Source organism: Ctenocephalides felis, unplaced genomic scaffold (assembly GCF_003426905.1).
Source record: "Ctenocephalides felis isolate EL2017-DRISC unplaced genomic scaffold, ASM342690v1 CF-g0.4_SCAFFOLD_01604, whole genome shotgun sequence".
Classification (NCBI taxonomy): domain Eukaryota; kingdom Metazoa; phylum Arthropoda; class Insecta; order Siphonaptera; family Pulicidae; genus Ctenocephalides; species Ctenocephalides felis.
This window is the reverse complement of record NW_020537758.1, coordinates 19,956,800-19,973,998: the sequence shown is the minus strand read 5'-3', so window position 1 is coordinate 19,973,998 and position 17,199 is coordinate 19,956,800. Positions and strand designations below refer to the sequence as shown.

The 17,199-nt window shown below is 27.9% G+C and overlaps 1 protein-coding gene across 1 annotated transcript in view; it reads left to right on the top strand.

The window, feature by feature from the left end:
- LOC113373494 overlaps window positions 1-13,434 on the top strand; it is a 298,841-nt gene extending 285,407 nt beyond the window's left edge. Inside the window, exons 7-8 of the mRNA XM_026613788.1 lie at window positions 13,256-13,336; window positions 13,408-13,434. Coding sequence (XP_026469573.1) covers window positions 13,256-13,336; window positions 13,408-13,434 — 108 coding nt within the window. The remainder of the gene's footprint in view (window positions 1-13,255; window positions 13,337-13,407) is intronic.
- The last annotated feature ends 3,765 nt before the right edge of the window (window positions 13,435-17,199 follow it).

Sequence of the window (17,199 nt, the reverse complement as noted above, 5' to 3'; positions counted from 1 at the left end):
TTTTAATTTTTCTTAGTGTATACTACTTTAGGTTTGAAAATTTAAATATTAATATTTATAAGCCTGGGTTTATTAATAAGGTGTTCGTTTTATATAAAATATATAAATATTTTTATCAAATGAAGAGGTTATTTAAATGTATTTAAAAATTAATACAAATACCTGTAAACTGTGCAGAGAGAAAAAAAGTTTTTGAGTACTCCAATTTGAGAAACTTATTTCAGCAATTTAGATTACTAATTGTGCTCTAAGCAGATTGTACAGGACTTACAAAGGTTTAAAATTTCTATAACGTTAGCGCTTCCTTACATCCTTTCAGAAATTGTTAAGCTTTTCCTCAGAAACGTTCTAAAAGACATGATAAGATTTTAAATTTTAGCACAAATTGTCTGGAATATAATTAGGTTTTTATAAATTTAAACTGTTCAAAATTTTATATACTGTTGAAGACCAAAATTTATTATTTTTGTCGATCTTATATTTTTTGTTACGAATTATATAAATTTTGTTACAAACAGAATGAGGTGCAATTTTGACTTTGCCAAATATAAATTTTGATAACAAATTTGTTTAATGTCAGCAGATATGCTACATAGAAGCATGATAATTTAGTTTAACCTTATTTTATTTCAAGATCTAAAAAAATCGCAAATCTATGAAACATAGAAAATAAGAACACCATCAAACAATGAGCAATGTAAGTATTTCTTCGTATACTTTCAAGATTTTCAATAGCACTTCCAAAAAAATATTAGTAACCATTTTGGTGCCACATTATTTCCTTCTGAATCTGAAAACCCGCGTGTTTGCACAGTCAATTTTATTATTATTATCTAGGAAATTCATCTCAGACATATCATTTAACTTCTCTCACATACAAATTGTATACATAAGTTTTTCTATTGGCTATCTCACGTCGTAGTGCAAAGTAGGTCATACTAATTATTACTTAAAAACAATATTCGATATTGTAGCTCTTCATTTTCAATCATAATATATTATCTTAGTGTAATTAATTATCAGAGTTTCTCTGCAAGAAACTCGTTAGAAGTAATATTATTAATAATATTGATAATCGTTATATGTTTTAAATGAACTAATTTACTTACATATAAATTGAATTAAAAAACTAGAGAAACACTATAAATTATGATCTACTCGTACAATTTGATTCGCTCATATTGTATTTACGGAAAAACGTTATTATTAAAATATGTGTATTTCTGAAAAAATCTAAATCTAAATCCAACTTACACAATAGATCCAAATTTGTATACGTATTGTATTTTATGCATTTCAGTAAACGAATATTGAGTCTATAATCGAATTTGTTAATCTTTTGTTAGGTTTCAAAGCGTCTGCTTTTCCATAACGAACATATTCACCTCGTGAAATTTGTTTGAGATTCTGTTAACGTGCGTTGTGAGTTGCAAAAAATAAATCATTTAATCAAATTTTTGTAGAATGAGTGTTTTCGACGTTATGTTCGGAACTGTTTTACGAGAAGATTGTTTTAAAATGATGAATAACTTTTGAATCAGTAACGAAACGTTTTAATCTATATAAATAAAACATGTCTGTTTTAAAAACTATATTAATTTCGAAAAACAATATTTTTAATAGTGTCCAAGTACTGTACTGTACTGTGTATTGAGAAATGGTGGATTTGCTAACATATTTTTGATATAACAATTATTTTTTTTAAAAAAAGCTGGCTCTTTATATTATAATGATTTTAGAATGGCGAAAACTTGCTACTACTTTCAGCAATTCTAAAATCATTATAATGGAGCCAGCTCTTTTAAAAAGAAATACTTTTTAAATAATCTTTTTTCCAGTACATATAAAATTATTCAATTTGGCATTAAAATAAGTTATTAATTATACGAAATTTTCAAAAACTATTACTCTAATAAAGCCTTTGGTAATGGGTTTGTGGCTCCGATGCTTAAAGTTCTTTTTATTATCATTAGATGCCCATGCTTACACTCCATTTTAATTAATTCCATTAATTTTAAATTAAAAGTTATCGAATTCTGTATTCAATTCCTGGATTTTTTTAATCCAAATTATAACTGCACAAATTTGATTTATATTTTGATAAACACAGTTATATAAAAGAAAATTTTGTCATAACTTGGAAAGCTTAAATTTGTAGCAGATATGCATAACGTTATATCATTTAACATGAATTTATTTATACTAGATTTTTTTTTATAAAAAAGTAGTTTTACTATTTTACAATCCTAAATAAACGCGCCAACTTTTGATTAAACTTGCCAACACACTTTTGTGCATTGTTTACTAAGAAGTGCCTCTCAAAGCCGACCGATTTTTAATTTTTTTAGTTTTTAGTTCAACAAAAAGTCTTAATAGTGAAAAAATTGTATTTTTTTCCTGTGGTCCTAAAAATGTTATTCACGGTTACAAAGATTAAATGAACAAAATTAGTAAAGGTTAAGCGCAATAACTTAAAAATAGTCATAATTTTACAAAAGCTCTAGGTTGCACTTGAAAGCTCACAATTTTTTCGATATTGTGAACTTTCTTCTAAATTTTTTAGGACAGTTAAGGCTCGACGTTAAGGTTTGGGACACCCTGTATACATATACGTATATATATACATAAAAGAAAACTTTTAAATATCACGTTTTGTGTAGAACATATGCAGAAATATGCGAAAAATATATGCAGATGCAAAGACGAAAAAATGATTCCGGGATGATAAATTCGCATCCGATTAAATTTTTTGTTATATATAATATTTCTTTCCTATTCTATTTCGCATAGGAGCGTTTTATTCATCCAGTTTGATGCTCTTGGTTTCTGTGGAAAAAATTCACAGATGGAATACAAAACCGAAGCTATTGTGAAAACGGCGAACCGTTGTTATATCCACTGGCACGCAATATATACGTTTATTCGAGTTAGTTTGCATACGAATACATTTTACCAATTGCTTTTCAAACGGAATCCTTCTGTTACAAGTAAACATAAAGAGTTATTACGAATAACAATAGATACTCGATATGAATATTTAGTATTGCATATCGTAAAATCAAATATTCTTCCTTTAAATTTAATGAATTTTATTATATTGATTTTACTCTATTGATTTTATGATTGAAGGGTGTTCATATTTCAATAAATTGATGTTGATTTAGAATAGCAACTAATCTAGGTGGATAAAACTAAATAAGGAAAGCTAGAGCAATTCAAAAATTTCAGATTAATTATGATCAGACCATTTAGACCTAGAATTATACACCGGTGTTATTGGCTTACCGTTCACAAAAGACATATTTTTCGTGGGCAAAATTGTTTCAACAGGGTGTCCTATTGTTATAACCGTTAACTCCATTTTTACCCAAGCCAAATCAAAATTTCATTCAGACTGCCTCTGGAACTTGGTTTAGCAGATAAAATGCTCTAATTGCGAACTGTTTACATAGGTGAAATAAGCTAAAATCTGACAAATCAGTAAAAATAATTTTTAAACAGTAAACACTTTAAAAAACCTAATAAATTTTCAATCAAAATTTAGTTTTTAATAAAACTAGTATCAAAGATGTTTATTATTAAAAATTAACATGAATAAAGTTTTGGGCGGAAGTTTACAAAATAGTTTACATCATCGTGTTTTATAGAATAGGTTTATCTTTAGTCATAATATAATGTTTAAAATTTGGAGATCATTAAAACTAATTTTATCGATTGATTGGACAAAATGGTTTATCTTAAATTATCTTTTTCATAACAAATGATAATTATTAATAATAATATTCAATAATAAATGACAGTAATTAATCAATCAGTAAATGAATTTACCATTAGTCAAATAAATTTTACTATCGCTATTATGAACATATTTTAAATTTTAAATAATTTTTAATAGTATAAGTCTGTTGTATGACTACGTATGAATTAAGTATACATAGTGCTTAACTTTTACACATATTAATGGCACAAATATGTGCTATGATAAAATAGCAATAATATTAATATTAACTATATAAAATAGAAGTCAGACCAAACGTTAATTTTGTTTAAATTTAAATTAGTTTATATTCTTTTACTAATAAGTTATAGGTTTTACAAAAGTATCTATATTTGTAAAATCAAAAGGTGTTAAAATGTTATTTTTTCCTCAACGATCATTTGAGTTCGACATCCTAGACGGCTGCTCCACCGTTGCCTTCTTTACATTCTGTTACATCGTTTCATGTAAACATTCACGCCAAACGCAAAATCTCGAAATAGAATCAGCAATTCGGTACTGAAACATTTTTTAGCGAACTAGTCTAGATTCGTCTTCTATCGGCATAATGTTGTGATAGTTTTATACATGTGAGATACAATTTATTAATAGTGATTTATCATGAAACCGGCAAGGTCGATCTGGCACTCTGTGAATTGTGATATTCATATAGTTTGAGAATGTTTATACGTCTTTCCGTCATTCGAAGTTTACAAATTCGAGAGTTAATTTCAAAGAGCGTAGACTTTGATGTTTATATATTCCGTGCTGACAAAATATTTCTTCATTAAGACGTCCTCGTATGTTAATCAAATAACAAGCACAAATTATTAGTACACCGAGAATGTTAATATAATTTGCAATCATGTTTTCAAATATTTCTAATATTTAGTAAATAACGTTATAATTATGTGAATGCTATTTCTAACTAATACTCTTTCATTTGTTAAACAATCAAATTCAATAAAGCCAGCTGATAAAAACAATACTTTTTAAACATCTAAATAATAGAGATATAACGAAATTCAAATGTTGTCTTTTGTATTTCATGTGCAAATAATTGATGTGATAAGATTTCTATAATTTATTCTTGTGTTTCTCATTATTAGTATTGTTTGTTTTACATATAAAATGTTCTTTGGTTTTTGTAGTTTTTCAACACTAGTTTTGCCTTACTCTATAATATTTTTGTTGATTATTTTACGATAAATTGATTTATCTTTTATCATTTTTTGTTTTATTCATATGTGGAAAAGTATGGAAAACATTTGAAAATATATTTATAAACATAGTTTAGTTTTTTTATATTTGAATAGAATTAACTACCAACTAATCAAATGACTAAAACTATTTTTTACATATAAATTTATATATGAAAATACTGTCATGACATTTAGCACTACGTATCACCACATTTATGTACATAAGGTTTCAATGTATAATTTTGATTTTGTTCATATAATTACATATTTAATTACGTACACACACGTATATATTATTATATTATTATATAATATATAATATTATAATTATTTTATACTTTTCATTATTTTTTACAAAAACATATGCTCTTTATGTTTTCTGATAACTTGGTATTTTGCCAATGGTTTGCTTTCACTTTTTCATAGAATAAAATAATGACATGAAAGACATAACTTGAGAATCAAGCTGTTATTTTCATTTTTGGCATACGTTGAAGTTCATAAATAAATGTTTGTCAAACTTTTGTATTTACAATCATGTATTTGTGTTTTCAATGTGTAAATATATTATTTGAAATTCATACGTTTCGACACTAGCCTAGTAGAAAAAACTATAATTTGTTGAAGCTAAATAAGTAAACTTTCAAAAAGCAAAAGTAAACTTAAAGAAAAACTTATATTTTAGATCATCATTATCTATTAATATAAATATTTATCAGTAAATACGCCTAAAATAAAAAAAATCGTGCGCTAGTTTTTGTTTTGCTATACAAATGACCTCGAGTCCAAAAATACCTCTGAAGTGAGTTTCATAACTTCAATTCAGTATACCAGGTGAATTATCTCAAATTATTTCTTCAACTAAATGATTCCAAATCCTGATGTTATGGAAGTTATTTCTGTATCAGTGAAACTTTTGTGTAGTTTTATGAATGATAATGGACATCCCGAATTCTATCTGAAATGGCGTGATTTTGTATAAATGAATACAAGTGCCGCATCAGCGCGGCTCCATTGAAACTTTGAATCGCACAGGCGTTACTAGCCGCGAGATACATAAGTTTCTAGGAACATGGTCGCATTCGAACTCACTATATAAACTAACGTGCAAATTGTAGATATATGTGTAGGCAATGAGGTAAATTAATTTTAGGCACCGTGTTTATTTCAAAAGATATAGATAGGCCATGCCAAATTAAAATGCACGGGGCTCTGACACATCTGAAAGGATGGCTTTCTGAAAAATTGAACTTTATGCACTCTTTAAGCTCTCTTTTACACCTTCTATATTACACATTTCGCCTAAGACACAAATCTGTCTTTTAGGCGTATCTGCCAAACATTTTCTAGAAATTTCTTAAAATTTTGTAAAGATCTTAAAATTTCTTAAAATTTTGTAAAGATCATTTTAAAAGAGTAAATATTAGCGCAAAAACATTTCATTGCTGTAAATGTCAAATTACATTCAAAACGAAAAAAAATTAAGAGCTTTAGTTATTTTAGTTTCATTATTTTTGTAGTCTTTTGAGAAATAACCTATTAGTTTCGTAATCAAAAATAGAACAGAGCAATGAACAGTCTTGAACCTATTATGGTTTAATTTATAAGAAACGTTATTAGTTTTTTTATATAATAATTACTTAATATTTCGGAACGCAGTTAAAGATTTTTGATGCGTTTGTCAATAAGAACTCTTAAATTTGAATGTCACTAATTCTGTGAAGTTAAGTTCAGTATAAAACTACAAATTATATGCGATAAAGAAACTACTAAAGGTATTTAGATGAGACAAATTTCAATGATGCTTTAGTAATTAATAAATAGAGATGATGAGATGATGAGTTAGCAATCATTCTCAATCATAGTTGGTGTTGGTTATATCAACATATTCTGATACCTCATATCAACTTTTAAATTTGACTATTGTATTTTGGAGTATTTCATTACTTATATAGTTCACACATACAAGGCTTGATTTGGCAGTCATATTTAAAAATGCTCTTTTTATTATCAATATAGAAAACCTGTTTGCAATTTGAATGGTGACAAAAAATATCCATATATACTAGCAAATCATGGCAATTTTTAGGTTTTTGTTTGTTCACTCGGAATTTTTCAATGATAAAATTATCAAGTATTTTGCTATTTTACAATCCTGATTAAAAGCGCCAACACACTTTAGTACGGTTTTTTGAAAGAGGGCTTATCAAAGTCGACCGATTTTAAAAATTTAAATTAATAGTTCAAGAAAAAATCTCAATTTTTGAATACTAGGAGCAATTGTGTTAATGTTTTTGATTGTGGTCCTAGAATAACATATTCACGATTATGTTTCCAAAGTTCAAATAAACCGAAAATTGGTCATAATTTTACCAAAGCTCTAGGTTGCACTTAAAAGCTCATACATTCTAACAAGGTGAGATAATATTTTTCAAGACAGTTAAGGCCAATACTATTATCCTGTTTCAACTTAGTGTTAAAGTCTGGGATATATATATATATATATATATATATATATATATATAATATATATATATATATATATATCGCAGAGTATATACATGGACATTTTCAAATTTTTTTGCTTCCAAAGGTTCCAATGCTTCCGAATCAATAAAAACTAAAACTCTAATAGTTTTACCCCTCAATATTAACATTTCAATAGACCACACTCCAATTAAAAGTTTCTTATATTTGTTATTAACATATGTCATTAGGTAAATTCTAGTGCCGTCTGCGATACTATTCGTGAACTCAAATATTATGACATTTAGGAATATTTATAAACCACTTACCCCTAATTAAACCTATGTGGGCTGTTCTATAATATTTATTCAATCAAGTATTTTGCTATTTTACATTCCTGATTAAAAGCGACAATTTAGTAATTTTTTTTTAAAGGAGAGCTTCTCAAAGTCGACCGATTTTAAAAATTTTAAGTTCATAATTTAAGAAAAAATCTCAATTCCTGTATTAGGAGCAATAGTGTTAATATTTTTGATTAGAAGAAATATTATTCAGGGTTATGGTTCCAAAGTTCAAATAAACAAAATTAATAAAAATTAACCACTATAACCGAAAAATGGTCATAATTTTACCAAAGCAAAATATTTGATGGCAATTTATTACCGATAATTTGAGTTTCATTATCACGAATTAAATAAATATTTTGCTGCAAAATTAATCTTGATGCAGAAATGATGAATAAATATTACAGAACAACCCACGTGGATTTAATTAAAGGTTAAGTGGTATATATAGAACAGAAATGAGTATAATTATTAAAAATTGATATTGTCGGTATTGTGCATTATAGGTTTGTCACTTCTCTTGAATAATTACTTTTGTGTTTAAACCTTTTAGATAACTTTAGAATATCAGAATATCTAATATTCTGATTTCACACCAGCTTATTATTACCAGCGTAAAGTTCGTTCTCAGCTTCCAATTCCGCGTGTACTCCTCTTATTATATGACTTTGCGAAATACCATCGTTTTTCGATAATAAAACGCAATGACTTGTCACGGCATCTCTACCGCGAAGTGATTTTGATCGACGGTTTCATAGAGGAGAATCATCGCGATTGCGATACAAAATGATCGATTGGGTATCGATCGCTCGCCATTCGCACCGCAGATTGTCACGATATATGATGCCGGCTCCGCGAAGAATCCGCAGAAAGCAACAAGATGGATTTTCCCATTGCTGGAAAAATGTGAGTGAAAATTCGAAAGAGAGATCTGGTTATTTTGTATATTCTCTTTATGTGTATGATAAATAAGTTTTATTTATAAATATTTCATAAGTTTATCCTCATCAGTGATATAAGTAGAGTGTGCAATACCGGTATACCGTCTAAGGTATTTACTTCAAAAATATCTACATATATATAAACATAAGTGGGGTTTTCCTTCCTGACGATATAACTCTTTTGACAATTTTGCATTCGTTGAAAAGGTCTCGGGCTCCGCAAGGTTTATAGCTAAGAAAATTAGTGGTGCATGGCATCGTGCCTCAATGCAAATTGCTGGAACTTCACGCACCGTAATTAAAAATTTGAGTAATGACATTAGTGAGAATTATCAGAAAAAATATGGTTTACCAAAAACACTTCAATAAAACGGATAATTTGCGGATTCACTTTCATTTACTTAGAGAAGTTCAACTAAAAACACTTCATTTTTGTAATCAAAATAAATTCATTACTGTTATATAATAAAATCAATTTTTTCCTTTTCAAATATAAAACAAACAAAAAATTTCTTCATCTTTCTCACGAAACCATCTGGTGGCGAAACGGAGTTCGTCGGGTTTGCTAGTTGGGTATAAAAACATAAGCGCTAATTGACATATGTTACGCTTGAATTTGATTTTCTCCAAAACATCTTGTTTTTATTTAACTTCCCGTAGATTATTGTAATCGTCCACAAATCGAGATTGGAAATTTTACATATTTCTTTACGTTTTGAAGATTTCTAAACATGTTAGCTTACCTCAGAAAAATGGATGTGTGTGTGCGTGCGTGTATGTGTGTATATGTATGTATGATCTAGGTATATGTAAAAGCAGGTCCAGTCATTTCGGAGATACCGGGCTAAATGTGCAAAAAATGGTAGTTTTTGAGAGAACTTAGCATTCGATTTTATTGATTTATACAACTTTCTCCTTGAGTTGACGAAACGATTGATCCTGGACAATTTTTTTTTTACTATTTCCTAACAAAAATTGTTTTGAATATCGAAAATAATTCCAATTTTTTTCTAGTTAAAGTTCTAAAGCTCACTTATACACTTCAACTTTGCACTTTAATGTATATAATTCTTATAAATAATATACAATGTTTTTCATTTTAAATTCGATTGATTAAGTTTTGTTTATAAGTTTAGTTCTCTGTAAACTTATATAAGTTACAGTATTTATAAAAATCTATTTGAAAACATTTAATGTTCCCCAAAAGGGAAGTTCCAGCAATTTGCGTTAAGGCACGATGACATACACCACTAGTTTTATTTTATTTCCAAATCAATCAGATTCTAGTACAATCCTATGAGCTATTTGGTTTATATCATTTCACATACACACACACATTCAAACACACATATAAATAAATACCATAAATACTATATCGATAATATTATTTATCTCAAACCTCATAATTGCTTACAACAGTTATCTCTTTAGTTTGTTCTATTTTATAAACAAGTGACAAAATATTAGTCCCAATGAATAAAAAAATTGGCCCAATAAATATTTCATTCGACTTGTGTAGAAATGTAACGGTTTTATTTTCAAGTAACATCGGCGCCAAAATATTCTATTATACTAAAAAAATAAAGGTGTGCCATCACTCAGTAACCTTTTTTTGTTTCATCTAATGCATATTAATCACAATAATTACTGAATATTATATACTAAATAATATATGATAGTATTTTTCGTAACCGTGCGTTTTCGATTAGACTTTTTTGTCAGATTTATATCGTTCGAGTTCCTAATTGTTTACAAGAATTTAATATTTATTCAATTTTCTTTTTAATATTTCATTAGACAATTTCCATTAACGCTTGTATATTCAAAACGCAGAAGTTTTATTTCAATGTATATAACAAACTTTATTCAAGCATCAGATAAATATTTCAGTTACATCAAACAGGCACTTTCTTGATTAAAAATATAGAGTAAAGTTGTATTTTGTACTTCCGAAACGCGCTTTTCATCAATTCTTGTTCAGTTTGTTATTGATCCTGGAAAAGCAACGTGGTGGAAACTATTTTGGTATAAAGAGTTTGGAAGAAAGTTTCATTAAATGCACATTTCACTGGAAGTCAAGTATTAATTGTAGAAAACGTTTGCTAGTTAACTTTATAATGTAACATTTATAATAATACGGTTGTGGTAAATAACGTTTTACAAAAATTATATACCTAAACTAAATGTGAACAATAATTCAAAAATGAGTTTACGGGAGTTCTGTGTTTGGAATTTTAATAAAACATTGTGGGCTAGTAGGATCCGTAGTCAAAACAAACTTTTATAAAGGGTTAATTTTTGCATAAAATATTTTTATGATGAAAATTAATTAAAAATTTCAGAAAAACAATGTAATCATATTGTTCTTTATCGTGACGCTTTGAATAAAAGTTCAATCTTATCTCTATGTGTGTTGGTTTGTCTTTTATTTATTTATCTCTTATTTCATAATATATTAGATTTTTATATGTTTTTTTTTTCGAGATTTTTTGATATAATATTTATTTAGGCCCCAACTATTAAACTCAATTGATTTAATTTACAGCAAGTTAAAAAGTCAACAATTAAATTTTCTGTCATGATGAACTGTTATCAATTTTGGTTAAATCATACAACTCTGTTCATATTAAATCCTTAACAATAGTTGTATTGTATCTCAGCTTATTATGTATGTTTGAAATCGCACAATTGCGTCTATTCTTAGTATTATTTGATAAGTATCATTGATATATCTGAATTTCTAGTATCTCAGATGGAGGTTTCAATGTATCTTTCGCACCACTTGTCTATCCAATTACAAACCTGATTCCTCGAAACAGTACCTAAGATACTCTTGATCATTAGGGAGCAACTCGCGAATAGAGCTTTAAAGAGCTTTTACCAGAACACGTCCACTTGCACATCTTTCGAGGAAATTGTTGATTTGCAGCAACTGTAATAGACATAGAGTTGATGAACATTGAAATATTTAACTTGCCGAAAAAGAAGTTTGTTTTCATAAAAAAATCTGAGTTGCTAATTTAATTTTTTCTCGACATGTCAAACCATTCTGGATAGAATGAGATCAAATTTGGAATGCGAATGTGAGTATGTTGTGTATGTGAACAAATTTTTGTCCTTCTGTCGACATTTTTTCTAAAGGGGCTTGGTCGATTTCAAAAATTTAAAAGCCGTTTGATGTAACTAGATAAGGACTGACGTTTGTCAGTTTAGCGCGACGACCAGCCTAGCCGTTTTTTTGTAAAAAGCAGAAAAGTGAGAAAAAATCAGCCACCTTTTTTGCCCGCAATTCTGAATCGGTTTTAAAGTTGAAATTATATCTTTCATAGATGTTTTCTCAAAAACGGTCGAATCGAATTCAAAAATTTAAAAACCATTCGAGGAAACTTCATAAGCACTCGCGTTCGTTAGATTTTAGATACGATCGGCTGAGTCGTTTCTAAGTAAAAAAAAATTATCCACATTTTAGCCAAAAATTCTGAAGCGATTTGAAAAATTCAAAAACTATCCTAACAATCTGGACACAGAGATACGGAGCGCAACGCGCGTAGATATAAGACTTATCGCGTTTTTCGCAGCTTTAATCAATTTTTATTTAATTTTTATAATTAAACCGCTTCTCATAGGACTCTAATATTTAAAGGTGTTTGGTTTGACAATCAACTCTACAACCATGCGAAGTTTTATCAAAATCCCAGAAGAGTAAACCTAATGGTTACCTTGTAACGATATTATTTGGGAACGGCCGAGCCGTGTCTTCGTAATTGAATATTGACAATTTTTTCGATGAAAACGTACTAAAATGATACGGCCCTGTGGCAAGTAGTTTAATTCAAAAAAATCATTAAAGTTTGCAAAAATATATATGATTATTCATATGGATCAAGGGCTCGTCCGTAAGTAAGCGGTTAAAAGCGACGGGTCTTGATTCAGAGGTCCCGGGTTCGATACCTTCTTTGTGCAGCCTGTTGTCAGGCAACAGTGTCGACGATTTGCACTTTAAAATATAGATAGCAATATGTTTCCAAGTGAAAATAGTCCTCACCCGACATTGCTGCACTAATAAAAGTACTCGCGCTATTACAGAAATTGTAATAATAACATATCATACAGATATGTGACAATTGTTTGGGTCACCATCTGTCTAGTATTAAGTCAAATCAGCACAATAGCTTATGGACTATTAGGTGCTGATTGCTGTTCCAGAATAATTAAAAAAATAGATTGAAAGCCAAGATACCAAAGAGTGTCAGAATTAATTGTAGTGAAAGAACTTCTTTTTGATCTATATGGAAGATCAGAAACCAAGATTCAGTGACATGGATTTTTGGCAAGCAAGAACAAAAACTAAGTTTTCATTAAAATAATTTTTACTTAAACTAGCTACAATAAGTGGAGTTTTTGTTGGTTACAACAGTTAATACAACAACACATGGAGGAGGACTAATATTATCTTTGGCCCTGCCTTTAATCTATCTTTTAGCCATTCCTGTCTCAATTAGCAATGTCTGTAATCTCATGTTCGTCCGTCGTCTCTCATTACAGAGCAGCGGCCGCGCGACCGAGGAAACGCTGAGGGTCGCCCCGTCCGACAGCCGTCTGGACGAACCGCAGCACACGCGCACGGTGAGTCTTTATTTAAATTTTCTGTATGAAGTAATACATAATTGTTAGGTAAATTTTGTACTTGTCTGCAGAAACATATGTTATACTCTGGTTTCTGATGCGTAGAAACACATAGAGAAAAAATTATAAATATTTGTCAAAGCTTTATGCCAACAAGCAAATCCTAGGACGTGCCGGTTCGTACAAATAAATTTCTACATTACAATAGTAGGTAATTTGGTACACATTTTCTAAGAATTTTTGAAAATAGTAAATTTTGTAAGAAAAAATTATTGGTTTTCTAAAAATTTTAAATTCAAATTTGAATATTTGAAAATGTTCAACTTCTAAAATTCTTATATATTTTTCACGTAGTTTCACTTGATGAAAAGTGAAAGTGGAAAAATGAAGTATGTTCAACATTTTGAAAAAAATTGTTTCTAGAATTATTATATTTTTTTTAGAAGTTGCTGAATAAAAATTTCTTTTTCAAAGTTCATGATTTTCTAAATACAATTTTATGGTTTGACAAGTTATTCTATTATAATTATGAATTTTCCATTTTTGTAAATATTAAACTTTTAGAGACGCGGATACGTTAAAATACTAAGATTCATTAATATAGTCGATACTATTGTAATTAATACAAAGAAATAATCAAAATCATTAGACTTATCAATTTTACAATTGTCCTCAAACTTCAGGAGTCTGACTCGTTTATGTATAGAAGTTCCAATGTATAGAAAAAAATCTTGAGATGAATCTGTCGATAACATTTTATGAGATTTTACGAATATTTTGAATAGTTTTTCGATGTAAATCGCATTTTGCATTTAAACATTTAAATATTCATACATATCCTACAGGAAAAACAGAGTTCCATATAAATTTTCTGCTGTGAAAAGATAGTTCTTATTTTTTTTGTAATGATAACAATCAGAACGTTGAGTACATTTTGTAAGTAAATTTTTTTATTGTTTTTCAAATATAATCGTAAATAGTAATTAGATAGTGATAGATTACCTCAATGGGTAATTACTATATAATGCAAATTTCTGGATCAAATCGGAGAAGAGCTGTGCAATAAAATTACAAAAAACTATATATAAAAAACTATATAGTTTCTAAATACTTTTTTCATTTATATATTAGGTTGTCAAATATCTCCCTTCCGCTTTTTTGCTCTTGGTTTATAATACAAAAAGGCGGAAGGGAGATATTTGACAACCTTGTGTGGATAACTGAATTAGCTATGAAAAACTAGCTTTTAGCTGACTATAATTTATTTATTTATTTATTGAATCAAATGTTTTAACTGAAATTTGTGAATTTGATTCATGTTAAAGACTAATACTTTAACATGAATCTAAAAATTATTCTCAGTATTTTTATTCGTAATTTACGAGTTAACTTGTAATTTACAAGTTGCATTCTGTGAGCATCTGATTATTTACAAATATAGAAAATTAAAACAACATAAGATTCAATAATGTGTGGCATAGCTCAATCGAAATAACTTCGATATACACATAAATAAAATAATTCATTAAATTTTAATTTAGACTATTAATTTTTGCGTGGCGTAAACGAATATTTTAATTTTTCTCTTTCATTATCCACTAAAAATAAAAACTTTGATAGTATGTACATTTTTTCTCTATCTGCACATGCAAACATATTATTTATATATGCGCCCATAAAAATAAATTACGACCACGTACGATGAACACATGTGATAAATGTTAACTGTTTGCTGTCTGCAAAAATATTCAGGCATTTAATTCACTTGGTGAAATTGTTTTGAATTTGCTTTTAAGCAAAAGTTATGTGTGATTTCGTGAATATTTAATGCCTTGGGTAAATAGTACTAATGGTTGTTCTCCGGCACCGCCAATAACTATTTATTTATTCATACCTTGCTCTTTGGAGAGATATTTTATTAATTACAGTGGGTTTATTAGGTTGACATTATTGGGAGGACAGAAATTAGGCAATACCGACTGCATGTAGTTATTATGAAAAAAAATGCTATTTAATTGAAATTTGTTATTATAATTAAGTTGTTAGAAATATGTCATATAGACATTCTATATCGCATAATTTGAAGATTTTTGAAGTCTGAAATTATAAAATTTATACTTTTATGGTTCATTGCTTCAATAATATACTTGGCTATATTAGCTTTTTACTCACATCTTATTAAGTTACAATATTTAGTTTTTTTATTTGTTGAACTGGTTCTGAGTTTAGATCTTTTTGACAAATAATTTATGATTATCTTGCTTATTTTAGATTATTCGCTTTTTATAATATGTGTTACTGAGTAAATAGTTACTGTAACATTTCGGAAAATAATTTATATTTTTTTGGTCGAAATTTTTTATAAAAATATTTTTATGAAGACATGGTTTCTTTGAATTATTTTAATAAACAAATAGATGATGAGGAATACCTGTAGTTGTTAATGCTGACCAAATCCTAAATTTATTTTTAAAAATGTTCAAATTCTGTTTTCATTGAAATTTATTCTCAACAAAAAAATTGACAACTTTAATTTTACTCAAGTAAGTTAATATTTTATTTTTTAATATTCTTCCTTTTTATGAAGTAGCTTCAATGAACCCATTATTGAAAATTACTACGGTCTCCTTTTTAATATTAAGTTGAAAGGAAATGAAAATTACTTTATGGAAGGAAAATTGAATTACACTTCTAATTTTAGATCTGCTTCTCATATTTCAATGAAATATCCTTAAAACATCAATTGATATTAAGCGTATTAAAAATATACTGGCCGGAACTTTATTCGTAATCTTTAAGATTTACTTAGAAATAGCCATTGTGGTTTAATCAAAAAGTAATATTATATTAAAAGTTTCAATGCAAGATATACATTTTATGGGTATATTTTTTACAAATATACTACTTCATATAACCTTGATCTAGTATTACGTCAGCAATATTATCAGGAGAGTTGGAATAACTATTTATTTAATTTATTTTTAACTTAATTAACTTTTTATACACTATTTTTTATTTTTTATACCTTACCCTGGTTGTTTTTTTTAACTCACCCACATGCAAGCTTTTATAGAAGTTATATAGAGATAATCTGAATAAAACTTTGAAATATCTATTCATATCTTTTGTTATGAATTTTCAAACATTGCCGTTTATCTCCTGATAAAAACGTCATATGAGTCAAGTTGATGATCGCTTATACATCTTTTGCCCTCTACTTTTAAATAGTGTTTTAAAATTTTTTTAACTTGTTTCTGGCTCTTCAAGCTCTACTCTATCCTATAAATAATATTAATATATTAACTTGTTACCTGAATGAAATATCACCATCACAAGAATTTCATAAAATGATTTCTTCTCTTTCATTATAATAGCGCGTTACGTTACTGGTCTATTTTCTTAGATAAAATACATTTTTTAAGAAGAAAACTTCGAATAATATCTTTTAAAACTTTTCAAAAATCAATTCAGTTCAATTCTGAAGTAGTCGAGTACAAGATCTGACTTTTTCGAATTTTATTACTGCACTTGTCAAGCGAACAACGACCGCCGGTACTGTTGTATGAGATTATCAAAGTTTTGCAATTTCAAGTTGGCTTTGTTCGTCATATTCTATATATGCTATGGATATCCTTAACTATTTCTGAGTCGAATTTCATTTTATAAACTTCATATAATATTTGCCTGCCTGCTATATATTGCTTTCGGCATCGAAGTATACAATAACCAATCAAAGATTTAAAAACGTACTTTTATTATTTTTATTTAAAAAACTTTGAACGTTTCAATTATTTTACTAATGTAAAATCATTCTTTATGCAGATTTCTAGCATTAACAATATTGATTGCTATATTTTTAAATC